The sequence below is a fragment of the Mustela erminea genome, chromosome 6 (assembly GCF_009829155.1).
Source record: "Mustela erminea isolate mMusErm1 chromosome 6, mMusErm1.Pri, whole genome shotgun sequence".
Taxonomy (NCBI): Eukaryota; Metazoa; Chordata; class Mammalia; order Carnivora; family Mustelidae; genus Mustela; species Mustela erminea.
Window position 1 is genome coordinate 40,267,692 of NC_045619.1, and position 23,458 is coordinate 40,291,149.

Consider the following 23,458-nt stretch of genomic DNA (forward strand, 5'->3'; position numbering starts at 1 on the left):
GGCCCCCCTGTTGGGCTCTCTGCTCAGCGGGGAGCCTCCTCTCTCTCTCTCTCTCTCTCTCTCTGCCTACTTGTGATCCCTCTCTCTTTCTCTCTGTCAAATAAATAAATAAATAATCTTTAAAAAAAAAAAAAACACAAAACCTATGTATCTGCGATGCCTGGGTGGCTCAGAGGGTTAAGCACCTGCCTTCAGCTTATCCCAGGGTCCTAGGATAGAGTCCCCCATCGGGCTCCTTGCTCAGTGTGGAGCTTGCTTCTCCTTCTTGCTCTGCCTCCCTCTCTGACAAATAAATAAATAAAATCTTTAAAAAAATAATGTATTGGGGTGCCTGGGTGGCTCAGTGGGTTAAGCCACTGCCTTCGGCTCAGGTCATGATCTCAGGATCCTGGAATCGAGCCCCACGTCGGGCTCTCTACTCCTCGGGGAGCCTGCTTTCTCCTCTCTCTCTGCCTGCCTCTCTGCCTGCTTGTGATCTCTGTCTGTCAAATAAATAAATAAAATCTTTAAAAAAATGTATTAAAAGAGCATACATGAAAGATTTTGTTCAAAGCATGTAAACCTTACTTGTACTGCCAAAAAAGACTTTCTGGTGGTAGTATTATTTTCTACTAACCTTTTATTTTTAGGATTAGGTAATGTTTTGATGCTTAAAAATGGAAGAAGAGCTTTCCAAATAGAGGGAAAAGAATAATTAAAGGCAGAAACATAAAAAAAACGTGGTAAGAGGGTGCCTGGGTGGCTCAGTGGGTTAAGCCGCTGCCTTCGGCTCAGGTCATGATCTCAGGGTCCTGGAATCGAGTCCCGCATCGGGCTCTCTGCTCAGCAGGGAGCCTGCTTCTCCTCTCTCTCTCTCTCTGCCTGCCTCTCCATCTATTTGTGATCTCTCTCTGTCAAATGAATAAATAAAATCTTTAAAAAAAAAAGTGGTAAGAAAGAAACTAGTAGTATATGTTTTGTGAATATAAATAATGTTAAGTAAATTGGAAAGAAGTGTTTGCAACCTGGTATGATTTGAAAGGTTACTGGATTTTTCCTACTGGCAGCAAAGAAACAATGAATGTTCTGTGTGGGGTCCTGAGTAATGTAGTCAGAATCATGATTTAAATTGTGGTAAGTATATTGTAGAGGAGAAGAGGGACCAGTCAAGAGAATAACAAAACTGCTGAAGCCAAGAGAAAATATGGGACTCAATAGGGATGGTACAGGTGTGGGAAGATTTTGACTTTGTACAGAAAAGAATAGAAAAATGTTGCAGGATTTAATGCAGTCAGACTTCAATAATGAAAAGATACTATATTTTTCATGAGATGAAGGGAAAAATCAGAAAGAGAGAGAAGGGAGATTTAACAGAAGTTGTGAATCAAGCAGTTAGAAAACAGTTGCTGTCATCCCAGGGATAGTGTTAATTTTGGTGGGAGGGTGATGGTAGCAGAGATGGAGGGAAGAAGATGGATCTGGTATTTTTTCAGAGCTGAACCTGGGTTTTCTAAACTTGTGTATGTGGTAGAAACATATGTGTATGCTAAGGGAAAGGCCTCCTATTCAGGAGGGCGGGCTTGGCTAACAGTGTCCAATGTGAATCAGTGCAAATTGAAATGAGGGGAGTATGCAGGTGAGAACAGAAGTGGGAGAGAACAGAATGTTGGGTCATCTTTCCATTTACCAGGAGGTGAAGGAGGCTGAGAAGGAGCTTGCTGGAGGGTAAGAAGGAAACAGAATGAGAATCTCGAAAATTAGAGGAATTTCTAGAAAGGGAGGATGGTCTATAGCAATTTGCTATCCATAAGCAATAACGAGAGAAAGAGAGAGAGGGAGAGAGGGAGAGATACAGAGAAGAGAAGCAAAGGGCATTGAACTTGGTAATTAAGACATCCCTGAGGGATTGTGGGAAAGTAGGGCCGTTCGATTCTCATGATTCTCTCTCATCTTGAGAAGGGCAGTAGTCCTCTTTGGGAATCTAATGAAAGCTATGGCTGCAAGTGGACAAAGTTAGACACAAACAATTGTGTATTTGTCCAGCTGCAAGTGGACAAAGTTAGACACAAACAATTTTGTCATATAACTTGAGTTTTTCTCACGCCCTTTTGAAATCACTTTATAATCCCCACTATCACTTAATTGGGGTTCAATCTTAGATCGAAGTACTGATACATTAGCGTTAAAATTTTCATGTGCAAGATCTAATTAGGCAAAAGAAAACAGGTATACCTATCAGATGGACATTGATAATTAGATGAATCCCATACTCTGAAAATATATGGAGAAATCGGCAGTTCTGTAAAAGCTGTTGATCATTGCCTTCTCTGGTTTTGACTCTAGGCCCCAAAAAAATGAATCTGCCAAGACCAGTTTTCTGATCTTTTCCTACCTAACATTCCAAGTGTTTTCATCTGGCCACATATTATTTACTAAATCCATCTCTAGCCTTCTGGGCTCACTAGATCAAATGTCACAAAGTGTAATTGCTTATGTGTACTGCTCTCGATCAAAATATCCCAGCTGGCAGCTCGAGGGAGGGCTCGTTCGAGAGCAGGAAGAGGGACAGAATGTAAAATGCAGGGGAGTACCAAACACGTGAAAAGATGTTTTTTTTCTTTTGGTAGTTTTATTGTTTGACGTTTTTTTGAATCCATAAGTGTTTTTTTGGCTTTGTCTCTTCGTTGCTTCCTATAGCCTAGCATATCGCCCGTCAGCCGTGACATGGCTTCATTTTTCAGGGACAGGATTTATTACTTCATGCCTCGTTCTCACTTTACTTTAGTACATCTACACTGCGAGCAGCTGCCCCTCAGACACTCTCAACTACTCATCCCGACTCCTTTATACTATTCTCACTTACCCGTTCCTCACATAAAAGCAAACCAATGCAAACAAAAACCATTGCAGATTCTCTGAGAATTTGGCAAGAATTGGCTAAATTCTCTAGCAACGGCGGTATCCCGCATTGCTGACAGCTCATTCAGATCTTACAACAGAAAGAAACAATACACGTTTGTTAGTTGTATTTTGTGCTTTCTTGATGCCAAATGCCACATGATTTGTCCAGGGATTTTTCCTATTACTACTTCCGAGCCTCATTAATTCTGTTCCAATGCTCTTGGCTAGGCTTTATTTGTCATTGTTTTTTTGTAATAACAAACATTAAGCTCACCTACTAATGACACAAGTGATTTTATTCAGGAAAAGAAGAAAATAAGAGTGCTGGTAATATTTGGTGACAATTTTTTTTTAAAGATTAGTATAATATTATGGATTAAGAAAATCTCCAAACACTAAACAGTTTTTTGACTGAAATAAAAAGAACCTAAATATAACAGTAGATTTGAGGAGTGAGGCAGATTTTATAAGTATAAATAACTTTCTAAGTGTAAATTTTATTAGTGTAAATTACCAAATGTTTTATTATACCACATTAAACTACATCCTAATGAAGCCCAAATCACTCTACTTGATGAAAAATTTGATTTTAAGTGATCCCCAACTTTGTCAAAATGACATGGTTTCCTATAACAAATCTATTGTCTTTTTACCAACCACTTGTTTTTTTCATAAGGAAGTCACTTCTAAAGTCATACCAACATTGGGGGAAATTCAAAGAATACACTGAAGATGGTTAAGGGACATAATCCTTTCCTCTTTCTCGCTGAGAAGAAAAAAGAATGGTGGTAAAAATGCTTTTTAAAGTAACGTTCTGAGGAGATAGAGAGTTTGCAGGAGGCATTAAACATGTAGGCTGAAGCAAACAAATGACTCTACTCCTTATACTTCTGTTTAGAGAAAAGTCAAATGTTCGACCTCAGGTTACATGTCTCTAATGGGTGGTTCAACAATTTGAAAGGTGATGAGTTCCAAGGAAATATTTGGAATTCATGAGCTATATTTATTTAACTTGAAGAGATCCCAGCATATTTTATGTACATCATTGCTCTCCTTGAAAACAACATATAAGACTGTTTTGAACAAAGTTTGGGGGGTCATGTTTGCATGGCTCTGTATTTGTGAAAGAAATCTTCATTGAAAGCTATTATACATCAATTGCATATATATATATATATATATATATATATATATATATATATATATATCCTCCGTTCCCTACCACCTACCCCCACACTCTTAGCTCTTACTATGCCCCTACTACTTTTTCCATATTACAGCTGGGAAAACCAAGCCAAAGGAAATTCAGCTATCTGCCTTAGATTTCAGTTGGTCAGTGATAGGGACTTAATAAACTACTCCATTAAGAACATTTTTATTGAGAAATAATTGAGATACATCCTTGCATAAACTTAAGGTGAACAGCATGACGATTTGATTTGCACATATCGTGAGATAATTATCACCTTAGGTTCAGCTATCATCGTCTTCTCATATAGATCCAATAAAAAAGAAAAGAAAGAAGAATTTTCTTGTGAAGGAAACTCTTAGAATTTACTCCCTTAACAACTTTTCTGTATGTCATACAGCAGTGTTAGCTATGGTCATCATTTTAATATTATATCCCAAGTACTTATTCATCCTGTAACTGCAAGTTTGTAACTTTTAACCATTTTCTTACAATTCCTGTCCCCCATCCTCTGCCTCAGGTAATTTTTTTTTTTGAGATTCCATATATAAGTGAGATCATACAGTATTTGTCTTCCTTTGACATTTCGCTTACATAATGCCTTCAAAGTCTATCCATTTTTAGCAAATGGTAGGATTTCTTCATCTTTTTTACGGCTGGATAATATTTCACTGTGTGTATATACGTACACACACACACATATATGTATCTATACACCAATTTTTTTTTTCAGAGACACTTAAGTTGTTTCCATATCTTAGTTATTTTAAGTAATGCTTCTATAAACATGGGGGGGACGCAAATTTTTTTTGAGTTAGTATTTTTATTTCCTTTGGATACATTCCTAGAAATGGAACTGCTGGATCATATGGCAGTACTATTTTTAATTTTTGAGGTTCCTTCCATTGTTTTCCATACTGACTATTTCAATTAGCAATCCCTCCAACAGTCAAGGGTCCCCTTTTCTCTACATCCCTACCAGCCTGGTATCTCCCGTCTTTTTGTTATCGCCCGTCCTTTTTTTTTTTTTTTTTTAAATTAAATTTATTTATTTTCAGCATAACAGTATTCATTATTTTTTCACCACACCCAGTGCTCCATGCAATCCGTGCCCTCTATAATGCCCACCACCTGGTACCCCGACCTCCCACACCCCCGCCCCTTCAAAACCTTCAGATTGTTTTTCAGAGTCCATAGTCTCTCATGGTTCACCTCCCCTTCCAATTTCCCCCAACTCCCTTCTCCTCTCTAACTCCCCAGGTCCTCCATGCTATTTGTTATGCTACACAAATAAGTGAAACCATATGATAATTGACTCTCTCTGCTTGACTTATTTCACTCAGCATAATCTCTTCCAGTTCCAGTCCCGTCTTTTTGATGATGGCCATTCTAACAGGCATGAGGTGATATCTCATTGTGGTTTTAATTTGCATTCTCCTAATGACTAGTGATGTTGAGCATCTTTTCATGTGTCTGTTTATCTTTTGTATGCCTTCTTTGGAGACTGTCTGTTCAGGTCCTTTGTTCATTTTTTTAATTGGTTCATATGTTTTCTTGCTATTGAGTGGAATGAGTTTTTTCTATATTTTGGATATGAACCCCATCACAGATATATATGGTTTGTAAATATTTTCTCCAATTCTGTAGGTTGTCTTTTCACTTTGTTGATGGTTCATTTTGCTGTGCGGAAGTTTTTAGTTTGACATATTCCCACTTGTTTATTTTTTATTTTGTTGCTTGTACTTCAGGTGTCCTATCCAAAAAATCATTACCAAGACCCATGTCAAAGAGTTTTATTGCTATGTTTTCTTCTAGAAGTTTCATGGTTTCAGGTCTTACATTTAAATCTTTAGTTGATGGTATAGACTTGGGTTCATTTCCAGGCTTTTGATTCTGTTTCATTGTGCCTGCCAATTCTATGCATTTATTGTCATGGCAATATCTTACTATCTTAATGACTATACTTTCATAGTATAGTTGAAATTAGGAAGTGTGATCTCCTGCTTTGTTCTTCTTTCTCAGGATTCCTTTGTCTATTCAGAGTCTTTCATGGTTCCATATATATTTTATGAGGGTTTTTTTTTTTTTTTGGACTTCTATAAGAAATGCCATTGGAATCTTGATAGCAATTGCACTGAATCTATAGATAGTTTTTGTTAGTTTTAATAATATTAATTCTTCCAGCCCATGAACATGTGATGCCTATCTGTGTCTTCTTCAATTTCTTTCATCAATGTAATGTAAATTTAGTTATGTAAATATTATGTAAAATAATTTTAATTTATAAGTATTTTATTGTTTTTGATGCTACTATAAATGAGATCAACTTCTTCATTTCTTTTTCAGTAAATCCATTGTTGGTGTATAGAAACACAACTAATTTCTGTTTGTTAATTTTATATCCTGCAACTTTATTAAATTCATTAATTAAATCTAACAGGGTTTTCTGGGGGTGGAGTCTTTAGGATTTTCTATATATAAAATCATGTCATCTGCATATAGAGCCAATTTTACTTCTTTCTTTCTGATTCTGAAATCTTTTCTTCACCCCCTCTCACTTCTTCCTTCTTCTTCTCCTCCTCCTCCTCCTCCTCCTTCTTCTTTGCCTGATTGCTCTAGCTGGGACTTCTAGGACTATGCTGAATAGAAATGATGAGAGTCAGCATCTTTGTTTTGTTCCTGATCTTAAAGGAAAATCTAACAACATTTTACCACTGATTGTGGTGTTAGCTGTGGGCTTGTCATATCTGGCCTTTGTTAAGAAGTGTTCCTTCTAAACCTAATTTGTTAAGAGTTTTTACATGAATGATATACTTTGTCAAATGTTGTCTCTGCATCTATTGAGATAATCATATGATTTGTTTTCATTCTCTGTGCCATATCACATTGATTAATTTCTCTATGTTGAACTATCTTTGTACCCTAGGGATACATCCCACTTGATCATGGTGAAAGATCTTTTTAATGTGCTACTGAATTTGATTTGATTTCAATATTTTTATTGAAAGCTTTTACATCTATACTCATCAAGAATATTGTCTATAGTTTTCTTTTCTAGCAGTATCATTTTCTAGTTTTGGTATCAGGATGATGCTGATTGGATTTTTGGATTGCCCCATCATCTTCAAAGTTTTGGAGGAGTTTGAGAAGGACTGGTGTTAGTTCTTCTTTAAATGTTTGACAAAATTCACCAGCAAAGCTATCTGCTCCTGAGTTTTCCTTCTTTGGGAGATTTTTGGTTACTGATTCAATCTCCTTACAAGTAATTGGTCTATTCAGATTTTCTATTTCTTCCGGATTCAGTCATGGTAAGTTGTTAAGTTTTTTTTCCGTTGCTTTTTCTGTAGCTTTTCCATTGCTCTTAGGTTGTCCAGATTTTTGGTTTATTGTTCATAACATTAAGAAATGTTTTGTTCACTAAACTGTATGTCTGGTTTATTTCAAGAATCAAATCCAAATTTTGTGACATGAATTTATTTCTGAAAATTTGTAAGCCTGAATTTTCTGAGTCACTGGGTTAGTTTAGATCATCTAACCAGGTTATCTTTGGAAAAATGACATCACCCAGTGTCATGTGGATTCCATCAAGGTATTGCCCATAACAGACAAAGTTTCTTAAGAGAAGCTTCGGCTGAATTGATTGAGAATGTAATATGTACTTACAGGGAAAAATATTCCAGCATTAGGAAATGTTAGGCATTAAGTATTTTCTTTTTAGGATTCTTTGTTTTACTCATAATATATGAAAGTACTGGCTAGGCTTTATAGCCCCCTCATGCCTATTTAATAGCTGAGAGTGCTCAAGCTGATTATTATGGTACATTAGACCTTCGTTGATGGCAAAATGAAATATGGTTCAATTTCCTAAGGTTTTTAAGCAGAAATCCTATAGAAATAAAATAAAAGCAAATTGCTACTCCCAGAATTTCTGCCTAGACTATTCTAATCATACCCACATCCTCCTGGCCGTAACACCCCAGTTAATTCCCACCTATTTATTAAGACCCAGGTCAAGTATTGACTTTTTATAAAGCTCTAATTCTTCCAGGAAGAATTATATTTTCCCCTCTTGCTTCTACAGAACTCTGCATGGATCTCTTTCTACTCTAACACTTCCCAGATGGATGTCTAAGAGAAATCAGACAATAGAGACTTGCCATTTTCTTCTGTATATTCTCAATGCTTGAGAAGTACCTGATAACTGCATGTTACCAAAGAGCAGTCTTGTTTAAACTCATGAAAAAGGGTTAATCATCCACCAGATTTTAGTTTTAGTCAGAGAGATGGTAGGTTTCCATGTTCAAAATGGATTTCACATAATCTTATAGCTTAATTGCTTAAAACACTTAAGATAAATAGCAACAATTCTCTTAGGAATTTGTGACCTACCTTACTTGACTTGTGGTCCACATTAAAAGTGGCAATTGCATCCTCTGTTTTTTTCCTCCCAGATTTGGTTATTACATATTCAGCAAGTTTGTTTGCTAAATAGGTCTTTCCAGTACCACTGGGTCCTGAGAGTATAATTCTGTGATGCTCCATCAACAAGTTAAAGTACCTCTGGGTAATTGGTTTAGGAATCAGTGTATCAAAAACAAAACTGTCCAAACTGTTTTCTTCTACCCCTGAAGGAGAAGCAAAAGGAACAGCATGCATTATTGTTCTACAGAAGCTGGAATTTAAAATACAGTGTTAACCCTCAACAGAGTTTTATTGGTCATGGGAATGCGGGCTTTGTAAAATGCTTTCCTTGATATTTCTAACTCACAACCACGTGTTGCCATTTTAAGACAAAAAAGCATTACTAATAAGGCAGAGTGAACATCTAAATGAACCTAAGTGCTTTCCTTTTGTTCAGGCTTTCCTCCACTGTCTACTTCAGGTTTCCCACTTATGTTTCCAGAGAGAAGTGGAAGAATTACTATAAATTCTATTATAATATCTTCCTTCCCTCTGAAGGTGGCAGTTTTGTTAAGAATAAGTGTACAAATTAAAATACATATGTATTTTCTTCCCTTTTTCTTCCTATTTTCTCTTCCTCTTCATTCTCTTCTATCTCTCATTATAAACCCCAGCTGTTCAACCACTTAAGCTTTGGAAGAATATGAATTGTGATATTTGGCAAGGAATTAAGAAGTAAAGCAATAGTATCCCTTTTTACTACTAACCCAAGCACCTTAATCACAAAATCAAATGTTGGCAAATTCCTCTATTAATCCAGTTTATAGAGATCTGTTCTGGCTCTTTAACATATATGAACAAAGAATTAGGGAGACAAGTATACTTCAGATATTCCATTTGCCTATAATTAATCACATCATCCAAAGCAAACAGAATTTCTTAGCCCCAATTCTTAACATCTATTCTCTATCCCCAGTGGGTATTTATTGGGTAAACATATTTTAAAATCAAAATACAGTGATGAATTTATTACTCTGGGATAGGCAAGAAATTCTTTGTGCCTTCCCAAAATGAAAGATGATAATGGGGACAAAACCTAGAAATTTGAAATTCCCTAAATCACATTCCTATTCTTGAGTCTTGGAGAATCTTCAAAATTACATTCCAAGTTTCACATCCCAGAAGTCAAAGAATTTCATTTACTTGAATTTTAGTGTTTTTAGTAAGATTTTAGTGTTTTAAAAATAAATATGTCCCATTTCATACTAAAACTATCAATGTAGTTAAACCAATTTTCAAATACGAAAATCTGAAGTAAAACTAAAAAAAAAAAAAAAAAGAGAGAGAGAAATGGAGGGAGGAGCGGAGGGATGTGGGGAGGGAGAGAAGAAAGGAAGAAAAAAATGGATGTTGGTTTAAAAAATACAGTTTGTTTTCTTTTCGTTTTTGTTTTTACCTTTCAGGTTCACAGTAATGATGTTATTATCTCCAACAAGGTATCCACAAGGCAGCAGTTCAGGCACTTCTAGGCTGTGAGATCTAATTAAATCTCCTATACAGTAGCTAGCAATGCAGTCAGAGCTCAGACCAAGGCTAGAGGATGTATCAATTCGGAACACATATTCCTAAAATGATACATACAAAAAGGAAGTCAACACAGAGATTCAACTCATCTACAACAAATAAAAAACTCATGGGGATATGAAGCTAGCTGTCAAGAATTTTGGAATTGGTAATAAAAGAATTATTAATATCATGCAGCATAAAGAGAGAAAGCTTTCCTTACTACTTGAAATGGAGGCAAGAAAAAGCAGATGTGTCTACATTACTAAAGCTAAGGGAAGCATCTAAAATAAAGCATATTCAAAAATTAATATCAAGATATCTTGCACAACTTACCTTAAAGAGACGTCTAATTACACCATCTAAGACATCCCACTTGGTTTTTCCACTAACGCCAATGGATCCTATCAAATATGCCTGAGACTTCTGATCCTAAAAAAGAATAAAATAAAACATGATAAAACCTAGTTATATGTCTTGTTTTATTACTCTATTTTCTAATAAAACATACTAATGTACTAATAATTAAGGACTAAAATGTTCATTAAGCCTATGCTATGGATGTTATAGCCACAGACATGTATAGTTTATTATATAAAGTAAAACATATCCCAACAAACTAAACAAATGAAGTAACATCAATAACAACAACAAGAAAGAATGAGATGAGATGAAGTGGAATGGTATGGAAAACTGATTCATGACCTGTTTGGTAGTAGGAAAAATAGTCTTTTGCTTTAATGCAGTGGGTGCATTCTGGAAGAGAAGCAGCTTGGTAGAAGGGAGAAGGTGACAGAGATGGATGAGAACTATCTCATATGTGCCCTAGAACTTCATCTTACTCATTTTTGATCCTATCTTTGCTAAGTCTAAAAATCAGTTTTTTCATTTGTTAATTTAGATTATACCTAAAATCTAATCTGTCTTTTTTTTTTTTTATGATTTATTTTGTCTATTTTAGAGACAGAGAGAGAGCACTCCTGGGGAAGGGTAGAGGGAGAGGGAGAATCTCAAGCAGCTTCCCCACTGAGCACAGAACCTGATGTGGGGCTCAATCTCACAACCCTGAGATCACAAACTGAGCCAAATCCAAGAGGGACATTTAACCGACTGTGCCACCCAGACACCTCTAAAGTCTAATCCATCTTTTTAGAAATGTGTTATCCACAGTAGCATGGCATTCACATATTTACAAAACAGTTCCCATTTTGAATTTATCAGAAAACCCACTAAAAGAACATGTCAGGGAATCCTACAGGACTCACTTTATCAAGGAAAGAATCCCTTTCAAAACAAAGAATGGTCCCAAATTTATTATTATTTTTTGTCACATGGGATTTTGAGGACTTTCTACATATATTGGACAAATAATTCCAGATTTATAGTCTAATTGGAGCCTTTTTTACGATGACTGGAAATGGTCATGTAAAAGTAAGCATGAGGCCAGTAGATATAATTAGCTTGTTGATACATTACAATCCTGATTCTGGTCGCCTACTGCATTCATCCTTAAAAGGTGTTAGAATAATACCTAAGTCAGATATTAGGAGATACGGATTCTACAACACAGAATTACCTACCTAATTCTACCACCTAATTAAAGAAATGTGACTTTAGGTAAGTCACTTAGCCACCTTAGAGTCTTGATTTTTTATCTGTAACTTTTACCAATATAGGGTAAATGATTATTGTCATCATTTAGATATAATTCAAGTTAGAAGCCAATACCTTTTCCAGAAAGAGTTAAGAAATTCACAGCAAACCATTGTGATTTTTTTTAGTACTCTTATGGACTGAATGTTTATGTCTCCCCCAAATCCATATGTTAGAGCCATAACCCTCAATGTGATGATTTTTGGAAACGGAGACTTTAGGAAGAAGTCAGAGTAGGTCAGTAGAATGGGGCTCTCATGATGAGATTAGTAACTTATAAATACAGGAGGAGAGAGAGACCTCCATCTCTCTCTCTCTCTCTCTCTCTCCAAGTACACACAATTTGGAAAGGACATAAGAAGACATATCAAGAAGTTATCTATCTGCAATGCAATGAGAGATTCCTCACTAGGAACCAAATCAGCCAGCATCTTGATCTTGGGCTTCACAGTGATGATAAAATACATTTTTGATGTTTGGGCCACCCAATCTATAGTATTTTGTTATAGAAGCTCAAGAAGACTAAGACAACTATCTTCAATGTTCAAAAACATCACTTTTTAGAATTATTTTTAAAAAGAAAACTTGTTTCCCAGTATTATTGTAACCCAGGCAAAATGAATGCTCATACTATGTTTTGTAAGTAGCTGCTTTTAAATTACAGCAAGTTTAAGCTTCACTGAGACTATTACAGCCTTTTGCATGAAGACCCACTTGGGAAAATCTGGCATAAATCTGCAGCTCAAGCAGAAAGTTTATGGCATTGGAATTCTTTGAATATTTGCTCAGTGTAAAAATTCACAAGTGCTATCTTACTTTTCAAGCTTCAAAACTTCAATTATTTTAAAATTCCAAAGGAGTTTTTGTTTTTTCTTTTTGATAGGAAAAAATTCAGAGACTTACAAATTTGTGTTCTTGGCCACTCAACTACAAAATTCAGCTTAAAATAATACTTTTAGTTTTAAAAAAGGACTTGAGTCATGATAACAAAATTTGATTCCAGAAAAGTTAAAATATTTTCCTCATCAACTTAGACTTTGCTTAAAAAATGATACATACATGTAGCATCAATGGAAATATCATACTAAGTTCAGTGAATATTTCTTTCCAGGGTCTATAATATTCATATAGCTTATAGTCTCCTCTTTGTACAATGACTATATTGATAACTCTGGTAACATGTTACTACATATCATAAATACACCTGTATTTTAAAGGTGACACCAAAAGAATGTTAGACAAGATGTTGTTGTCAAACAAAACAGTGTTACTTTTTTGAAGTTCTAGAAATGAGAATGGTTGACAATCAATGAGAATGGTTGTTGCCAGTGAATGAACGTGATGTACTGAGACACATTTCTACTTATATGATGGTATCATTTCTTTTAAGTCCCTAACTTCCATGCTTCTACAACATATTAAGCCAATGCCAAGATACATATGCTGATAGTATATTTACTAGGACAAACACTCAAATATAAAATAGATTTGATTCATGGTCATGTTCATAATTCAGTTAAAGAATGTAAGATTAAGAACATACCTTTGCTCGGCCATAGCCCTTGCTTATGGAGACGATAATTTTCACACTGCGGCCATCTTTATGTCCAGTTGCATCGCCAGCATCATCTAGCAAAATATCTACCAAAGTTTCACACCACAATAGAGTCACATTAGCTTGGAACTGTTTATTTTCATTGTTTTCTCCCTCATTGTTTTATAACTTTCAGTGGGAATATTTGGTCTTTTTGTTTCCGATTCTAGCCTAACTAGTTTGAAAAATCTCAGCTTTCAAGAAGATGAATTAGTGTGGTTGGACTGAAGGTTCAGTCTAAGAATTTATTTCTGCCTTCAAAGACCTTCACCCACATGCTGGGCCATTGCCTTCAGATGAGGAAATAAAGGGTTTCTTTTCCTATTATACCCAGGTCTGAGGAATACCTGAGTAATACTCTGTTACCATTGTAACTGTGACAAACTGAAAAGCAATTTGACTTTTCTAACCAACCTAAAATATCCAAACTCAATACCCATGCAATTTACGAATGCTAAGGTGCTGAGATTGGCTGTCAACTGAAATTATTTTCAAGCATCTGGCACATATCCAGCTTTACTGTTGCTTACCTTATATCTGTAATTGTTAGGTACTGTTATTGAATTTCAACCATAGCATTATACTTCCCTATGGAAGTACATTAATTATCACTTTCTTGTACCCTTCATGCTTATAGTTTTTAAAACCAAAATAGTATTTCCAGTAATCAGCTAAGACTTACAGAAGCATGATAAAGCTAGCTAACCTTCAAAGCACCAGCCTTTAAATAGAATTAAAGATTAATTTTCAAAATATATTATATGAGATTAATGTCCATTTGGATAATTACTAACATCAACTATCCCACATATAAGTTTTCCTTTGACAATAATGTTATTATAGAACTCAGTTACGTGCTAAAAAGCACATGTGTCTGGTGACATGGGGCCTCAATTACTCTGACTAAATTTATAGAGATAAAGGCTGTGAATGTACTATCAGAGAAATGATAATTTAATCAAATACCTTCTGAAAATGAAATGGTCCTATTATCTTAATAATTAAGAGTATGTAATTTCACAAAGGAAGAAGTAAAAATCATCAAAAATCAAGAGAATTTGAGAAACATGGATATTTTTCCTGGAATTCTTTTTTTTTAATTGGAAGGCCATGCATTGCCTTCATTTATTGTAGCTAGAAATTTTTAAATCATCAAAGATAATCTCCTTACTAGAAATCTATTTTATCAGATCAATATGTTCAGAACTTCTCACCTTATTACTTATCTCAGTCAAAAATAAAACTCTTTGTTAAGTGTCATTTAATCCTCTTGCTCTTTTTCTTAGAAGTTTAGAATAGATACCATTGACTGCCTACATCTAAATTTCTGGTAGGCTGTCACCAAATTATCTCTTTGTGCTTTGCTCCATTAGTCATAAATGTTTATAAATATTCAAAAATATTTATTAAACCTAAATGATACCAGGAACTGTGTTGGGCATTAGGAATGAAGGTTAAGAAGCAAAATGAATTTTTCGCTCTTTTGGAGTATACATTCTCCTAGTGTAATTTTAGAATGTGTTAAGTGCAAGAAATAATGGGCATGAAGCAGTGAAACAATAACCGAAGGAAGTTGGCTCTACATGGATAGGTCATCCTGGAAGCCTTCCTTGAGGAGGCGCTGTTTAGACATAAGACCAGCAAGACCTAGGAAAAGAGGTCCAGAAAACAAGAACAGATGCAAAAGCCTTGATGAAAGAGCTGGGTGTGTTCAAGGCTCAGACCAATGTTCTGCATGGCCGGACTGTGGAGATCAAGTTGGGGGCGGGGAAGAGTAGTATGAAATGATGAGATGGACCAGGGCCAGGTCGTGAGCGGCCTAGTTCTCCACAGCAAGACATTTAGCCTGATTTCTGATCTACTTTTCTGTTCAGGTTTGCTTTGGAACCTATTACTCCTTTCATGTTATGTTTATTTTTAAAAAAATGTGCTGAAAATATGGAATTTCTCCTGAGAGCAGAAGTAAGTATTTACAATAAATGAATGTATGACTCTCCTCGACATCTTGTATGTGGTTAATTAAAGCAAAATGAATATAGTAGTGAAAAGATCAGGTACTGGCTTCATACAGAACTGGGTTCAAATATTAGCTCTGCCTCCTACTATTCACATGATCTTGAACAAATTATTATCATCTCTTTCCTCAGTCTTGGTTTCCTCATCTGTAAAATGGGGCTCACACAGCACCTACTACATAGGGTTACTGAGACCATCAGAGATAATGCTTTTATAGTACTTTATCCTCAGTGTTTAATAAGGTCAGCTGTTCTAACCATTATTCCCTTTTTCTGTGTGTTTATTGTAACTCCTCTCTTCATAGTGGGGGGAGGAGCACATCATGACTCACTATGTGTCTCCCCCTGTTCCCAATATATTGATAAGATGATCACCTGAAGAAACAACTCCAAGAAAAAAATGAAAACAGCAAATTTTTGAGGTAAAACTTTTCTATGGGGGTTGGTTTTATTTTTTTGTTTGTTTTGCAGAAAACAAGTTATGGTCCTCTGTCAATATTTTGAAAGAAGAATACAAAGACCTGGCATTCTGGTTATAATTAAGTGAAATTCTGAACAAAAAAAATGAAGGCTTTTCAAATTCTGTGTTTACTGGCTATACAGAATATGCAGTTATAAATTAGGAACCAAACATTTGTCAATTATCCACTGCCCTGCCTACCCCTCACCTTTTATAACAAATTGATCATGAACCCTAGAAAGTTTTTTTACTTAAAAAACACCAATGGAAAGGGACTTCTGATTTCTAATTTTGAACCCAGTAAACAAGAGTGAAGATGGTGAAAACCGTATCCTAGTCATGTGATTTAATCTTTTATTACTTCAGATACAATTGTCACTAGTAAAAAATAATTAGGGAGATAAAATAATAATGAACTACAAAGAAGTAATAAAATAAGTATTAAAAAGTACAATTTTGAAACCCCTCTCCCCCCAAAAGTTTGCCTCAAATTCTGAATCACAGACATCAGTATTTTCAGTCTGATGAATACAGAAACTATATTTGATTTATTTAATTTATATTTATCTTTATGAATTTTAGTCTTTCCTGGACATGAATTTTAGTTTCATTTTTATTTGGTTCAGTTTCTAAGCTATCTTTAGTACTAACTATGCCCCCTTTAAACCTTATTATATTTCAATGAGATAAAACAAAATCATGTAACAAGCAGGGAAATCCTGCCATGATGTTGTCCAGGCCCCTGTCTTTCCTTAGGAGTCAAGCCAGGACAAGAGAGTCACTGACTGCTTCTCTTCTCCATTAGGTTCATCATGGACAAGCCAACACACAGGATATCGCTCAGGGCTCCCAGAATCTACACATTTAAATTTTCTGTTTTTTCCTTTTTTAGTATCTTCTGAAAAACTTGGGTAATAACACCTTAGGGACAATTTACACATCCAAGTTACTATCACAGTCCCATAGTTCTAATTTACTGTATGGTTTAGGAGTTCATTTAATTGTGACATCTCTTTATTTTCTAAGCTATTGATATTTATTTTAGTTGATGTTATTTCTCCGAATTCATTTCTCTTCTCCCAAACCTGCCAAATGGTTTCCTGAATTTCAAGGAGTTCCTACTTGCCTTTTTAGTTCTCACCTGTCTTTTCTAAGAAGAAAGCAAGTTATATCCTTGAACCATTCATTTTACATTATGAAGGACAGATTTAACGGTAGAATTACTAAAATTCTGACTTTGTAGAAGAGATGTGATTTAGTAACAATTTCATCAACATCAGCATGCTGTGTCTCTGTTTCTCTTCCTCATCTTCTGCTATATTTTAGTGTCATTTAAGGCAAGCCTGGAAGAATTATATAGTTGTATAATGGAATCTACAGCTGCCCAGGAACATGTATATCATTGGTTTCCAAGCGTCATCTGGTGGCTATGTTTTGCAATTACCACAGATCTTCATGTAAACCTCTCCTCAACTCAATCTTCTATACATAAAATGATTCAGGGCCATAGGAGCTGTTACACTTTATAAATGAAGAGTTGGTCAGATACTAAGATAACATTATGTCAGATGATTCTATTTGCTATGAAATAAAACTGCATCCTTGTGCCTTCATTAGTACCCTTGAACACAGTAACAGAATCCAGTGAGTTCTTTTCGTTTGTTTGTTGAAGGTTTAATAGAACTGTGTGCCCTGGGTGAGGTAGTAGCCTTATGTTCTCTCCACATAACATCATGCAAGATCTGGTCAAATTTACAGAGGGGTGCTGACGTATTCATCAATGAGCTTCATATCCTTAAGACACCATAAAATTGCATGGGATTACTAGTATTATAGTCATAAGTACTAATGCTCAGCACTGAGAACATTATTTTTCTTTATGGTGTTCATAATTGTTAAGGAGGTACTTCTCAAACACAAGTAATTTTTTAAATGATATGAAAACCATGATCTCTTAGGTCTTTCACTCTTTCACTGAGAATGTTCTTTTGAAGTTATAATAAAGTAGAAGAAATGGGGCTATTTCCAAGAATTAAGAGGGCTCACATTTTTATGAGGGTAAAGTGAGAAGAGTGGTGGGTGAGATTCCCCAAATTCCAGCCCCCTCCCCACTCACGAAGTCATAGGAATGATTTGATTCAGGCAGGTGTGTACACAAAATTACCTGAGGTAACAGACTCTGTAATGTTCAGATTGTTCAGGGAAAGGCCCAACGACTGCCGTGAAGATGAGGACGATGTGGTGCTTGAGGACTCTGATGGTGGGCGAGCGGGTTTGGCTGTGTTACCAGTTTCTGCCTTCAATCGGTCATTTTCCGCCTTCAGTATTTCAATTTCATTCTGTTGTGAGGGTGGGAAATATGAAAAAAAAAAAAAATCCAGCTAGTTTGAGTGAGAAAAATGGTACCAATGCTTTTATCAGAGTTGATTATTTGTTTTATTAAATAAAGCTTGTGGTGATATGTTAAGTAAACAATTATAAACTATGAAAACAGGATTTCCTCCACAGAAGGAAAGTCAACCTACTCTCTTTCTTACATACGTATGTTTGTGTATTCACAAACATAGATGCACTAACCATTAGAATTTGTTTAAGCATTTTTTAAATATACCTTATATTTGAGGAGTCTTCCAGGACTTGATCCCATCTGAATCAAGAACAACAATTTTTAAAGCATTCATAAAATTTCTCATTTGAAGATTTCATTTATTTATTTGACAGAGAGAGACAGAGAGTGCGCACAAGCAGGGGAACAGCAAGCAGAAGGAGAGGGAGAAGCTGGCTCCCTGCTGAGCAGGACCCTGGGATCATGACCTGAGTCAAAGCCAAGTCAAAGACAGACACTTAACTGACTGAGATACCCATGTGCCCCCAAATTTCTCATTTTAAACATACTGTTAAAATCTTACAGGTAAATAATTCCATCTGTAATAATATCCTGAACTCATCGAGAGTTGAAAACCAGAGTCAAAGAGAAACAATATAAAAAAGGTGATTTAAAATTATTTTAAAACCCCAGCTAACATCTGAAAGAGTTTCTGTTCCTTCAAAATGGGGGTGCTAAGCTTCTAAAAACCACAAAGACCTTTTGGTGAATATACACAGTGGTAGATAAATCTGCTCAGCAGATTTTCTTATTTCAGCCCTCTACGATACCCAGCGATTACCGGTTTATAATAATAAAATGAAAACTTAGCCTGAGCACAGACTGGTTCTGAAATTAACCTTCAGATGCTTCCCCAAATACAAAAGCTTTACTTCTACAGATGGCATTCTACATCATTTTTATTTTCATATTTAGAAAGCTTGTGTTAAACTTCTGTAGTTTCCTCATTACTCTCCCCCCTAATACAAAATAGGTAAAGGCAACTGAAAGTCAGATTTCAAAAGAAGGGAAAAAAGCCAACACAGAGGTAAATCATGGGAAAGTGAAGACGCAACGTTTATCGTTTGTCGTAGTTTCTCGGCAAACTCAGCTCTCAAGTGAACCCAATCACTGGTACAAGTGTCTTGAATGGCCCTTGAGTGCAACTGGCCAGGGGGTACTCTCACTTCCCACCCTGGCTTTGACAAAATGCTCCATTCAGTGTTAGGAGATGAGGGGCAAAGTTTGAATAAACAGACTGTTTCCATGGTGGGTTTCAAAGAGAGATTTGTTTTTATAATAAGCAAGAGTGGCAACGACACAGTATTTTCCGTCTCTCCTCTTTGCTCCTGCAAGGTGGTCAGCACTGACCTGCATCCGGTTCATGGCTTCCCGGATCTGGTCAAGGTGGTGAGCAGAGCTGAGGGCCTCTAGTCGAATATCTGTTAATTTTAACTCCTTTTCTCTGAGCTCGCTCTTCAGCTGCAGAATTATCTCTGCCTCAGCCTCTGTGCACTCACAGATCCTGAAGAAGGAAACAAACACAAAATCAGTTGCCAGGAGGGAAACCAGGGGATCAGGAAAAGCAATGCTTCCTTTAAGGCTGAAATGCGATATTATCCAGCAGCTACAGAGGTTCTGTGCTGCCAGCAAAACCTAAAGAGGAGGAGAAAGAGTTTTACAAACAGTAATACATTTCCAGGTTCAAAACTGGAAACAGGAACTGTCTTTTTCCTTTAATCCTTTCTTCCTATTTTTCTGAAGTTTAAAAACAATCCATTATTATTCAAGACCAAGTAATCTTCAAAATATCCTTGCGGCTGATATTCATGAGGCTGCATAGCATCACACCATCTCATTCTGCCATTCTTCAAGGGACTTAAATTTGTATTTGCAATTTAGGAAATATTTTTTTAAAGTACTCATGTTTTTAAAACTGATTATTATTATTATTATTATTATTTGCAAAACTGTGCAAAGCGTAACATTATTTGCTACCACACTGTCTTCAAGTTACCATGAAAATCCAATATAAATATTGTAGAAAATAAATCAGGGAGATTAGTTGTGGACATTTAAATAATGGATGAGTGTTATATAATCTCCCTGGTCAGCTCAGCTGATATAGGAGATCAAAGCTAATAAAGCTAAATCACAGGTTTCAACCCATGCAAGTGGACTAGTCGAGGGCTCCCTGAAGGTCATCCACATTACTTCCTCATTATTTTGTTGTTATTGTTGTTTTGTGGGTAGTTTTGCAGTAAAGAAGGTGTGAGAACTTGTTTTTGATGAACTAGTATCTTTCCCATTTAAAAATATGAGGGCTACCTTGTTGATTACAAAATGTTAGTGGTAGGTTCCTCTTTCCTACATAAGTGATGAAATTATCTGGGATACACAAGCATCTTAAATGGTCCTATTAGTGGCTCTGTTCTACATGACAGTGCAAAGCTAGTCATCGTCATGGGCACCCGAAGAAATCCGATTTAAACAGTATATAAAACAGAATCACCTCATCAAAGCACACGTTGTAAGTTCTCAAGATTTCATCCATTCTTGTAACATCAAACAGTGAGCTACTATAAAAATGCTATGCTAGGTTATCTAATGGAATTAAAGGCAAATGGATTACAGCCTGGTTTTTAGGAAAACAAGCTGGACTTCAAAACCAGGAAGACAGAGGAGGAGGTTTCTATCGTTGAAATGCATGCAAGGGATTTTAGAAAGAGCAAAGGCAAACGCTGCTGAGTTAGAACCGGCATCTTGGCAAGTTGCATGCATCACACGCCATTTTACCGGGATCTATGCTTGTAGATCACAGGGCCATTTTGCCGTTTCTTTGGTGGCCAGACAAGGGGCGACCTGCATGGAATGCACAGTGAGGCAGAGACATGGACAAAGGCCATTTTGCAAAGAAGTGAGACTGATGACACAGAAGAGTGGAGCGTGAGGTCGCAAAGCACGCGGACTCTCATGTGTGAAAAAGGAAGGAGAAACCAGGGCTGCCCACGGTTCTCAGGTAGATCAGAAAACCACCGGCACAGATCGTGTCCCCTGACTGCATTTACAACACACACAGGGGCTTGGCCTGCTGCTGTTTTTAAAAGAGACTTCAGCATCCTGTGGAGGGGAGTGACTTACGCCGAGGCCGACTGCGAGGGCTTCATGGATGCGGACCCGCATTCCCCCGCATGGTGGGGCACTTTTGGCGACGCTGGGAGGGATGAGTCAGTGAGCTCTTCGATGTCCGAGTGGGAGGAAGGAGGCTTGGTGGACTTCTTCTTCCCAAAGGCTTGTTTGAATGAGCTTCTCAGCTGAAAAGAGGACAAGAATGACCTTTCTTGTCTGTGTGCATGTGGAGAATTTGGCTTTGGGGCGTTAGTTTGCAGGTGCTGTCCTAGCCACTGCCTGGGGTCAGTACGGACAAGCAGAGTATTAACAGGTGCAGCACGGTATCTCTAGAAAACAACGATACCGCGTTTTGTGTTTTGTTTTATTCTTATATTAATCCAGCGCAGCGCAAACACGGAAGGCTTGGAAATAGTGCAAGGTCAAGGGCATGGCTGTCAGAGCACTCATTTAAAACTAAGTACCTTGAAGGGATCTCCACTCCCAATGCTTCTCTCTTCAAGGCAATTTGTTTTAAATGGGCCACTTTAGCGCTACAATCAAGTCATGTCCTGCTGACAGTATAAACTTAAAAAGCAAAATGAAATCAAATTCACCTAACAGCTCATTAATTGTGATTTTTCTATTCAAATTTTCAATTCCCATGCTATTCAAAACCGGAATTGGTATCCCCTACAGCTCTATTCAGAAAGTGTTTTTTGTTTTTTGTTTTTTTACCTCTTCTCTTTAAAATTTGAGATTAAAATGAAAAGACACAAAGAAAAGACATACAAGGTAATCTGTTTTTGAAAGGTATAAAAAGCCTACTGCCAAAATGAATAGCATTCATGCCAAGGTAGGGTATTTTTTATAGATGCATGCCAAATTGTCCACGGTTTATATTCACCTCACTTCCTCTAGAGTTCACCTTGCAGAAACATGAAAGAGTGTGGAATTACAAATCAAGGGAATGAAGGCTGATCAGTATTTTAAAATATTACCTTATAAACATTTTTTTTAAAACAAAAAAAGATATTTCTTTCATTATTTATAGCAGGCACTCAGCAAAATCCTCTGGTGGTTATGTTTTGGATTTCATCAATAGTTGTACTTATTTAAGAAACTACCTTTATTTCATGGTATTAAAAAAAATCCTTTACTGCATGGTTTTTAAACATTTTGCTGTGATAGCGTCTTCCCCTCAGTTTTTTAGCAATTGCTTAGTATCATCATAAATTCTATCTCTAGCACATGTAAAGCATTGTTCTGGGAAAGTACATTTCTGTATTTCTGCTATATTTTCTTCCAAAAAAATAAATAAACAAAAAAAACAAAAACAAACAAACAGACCCAGAAAGCAGACATTAATGTAGTTGATTTCTGAGGAGGTGAAGCTTTATTCACACTATAACCCGTTGAAGTGAGAGGTGGGGACGCTTTCCAGGTTTCTTCTTTCCCTTTCTTTACAATTAATTTCCTCTCCTCTTCCTCCATCCCTGCCACAGTATCACCACCACACCACCATCTTTTCTTCTCCCTCATCTCCAGGGTAAATCCCTGCCCTGTTATTTATTAATAGATGTCATCTCAGTTTTCTTACAACAACTTTATAAAATCGGTATTAATTATCCTATTTTTGTAGATGAGAAAACATAGGCCCCCTCAAAAAGTGAAGTCGCCAAGTATTAAGTGGTAGAGTTGGGATTCAAACCCAAGAATAGTTCTGACCAAAACCTCTCCTCCTCAGCACCAGGCCACCCTAATTCTGGTGATGAGTACGGCCTTCCGGGGGGCCGGTGACTTGAGGGAGTCCCTTTGTAAACTGCTACAGACTTCTAAATCTCCAAACAAAACAAATCTGACTCATCGTGCACTAATAAGCTTTCGAATGAGATGGATGACCAGGGCTTACCCAGTTTTTCTTCTTCTTTTTCTTGGAGTCAGCATCATTACCACTACCAATGCTGGAATGGCTTGTGGCACTGTTGATACTAGAAACACTTTCAGAAGAATGCTGTCTTCTGATGCGGAGATCTAGCAACAGACAGAACATCACATTAGCTCCCAAAGACTTTCACTGTGAACAAATAAGACTTTTATGCTTTCTTGAGAGGAAGTCTGCGAATAAAAGTCAACACGGCTTTGTACAGATCATTTCAGTGCAGTTTTGGATTTGTAAGTTTAATAAAGTACCACCTTATTTGCTTTAATTAACTGGGTTATCGGCATT

At 36.4% G+C, this 23,458-nt stretch overlaps 1 protein-coding gene across 3 annotated transcripts in view; it reads right to left on the reverse strand.

Moving 5' to 3' along the window:
* Positions 1-23,458, reverse strand: part of NAV3 (neuron navigator 3) — a 383,583-nt gene that overhangs the window by 16,572 nt on the left and 343,553 nt on the right. For 2 of the 3 annotated variants that reach the window (XM_032346929.1, XM_032346927.1), the window contains 9 exons: positions 23,141-23,262; positions 22,136-22,156; positions 21,262-21,434; positions 19,492-19,645; positions 17,920-18,094; positions 13,230-13,327; positions 10,370-10,465; positions 9,927-10,095; positions 8,459-8,694 (listed from right to left, as the gene is read on the reverse strand). In XM_032346929.1, the coding sequence (XP_032202820.1) occupies positions 8,459-8,694; positions 9,927-10,095; positions 10,370-10,465; positions 13,230-13,327; positions 17,920-18,094; positions 19,492-19,645; positions 21,262-21,434; positions 22,136-22,156; positions 23,141-23,262 (1,244 nt within the window). The remainder of the gene's footprint in view (positions 1-8,458; positions 8,695-9,926; positions 10,096-10,369; positions 10,466-13,229; positions 13,328-17,919; positions 18,095-19,491; positions 19,646-21,261; positions 21,435-22,135; positions 22,157-23,140; positions 23,263-23,458) is intronic. The other variant, XM_032346928.1, reaches the window with a different exon arrangement.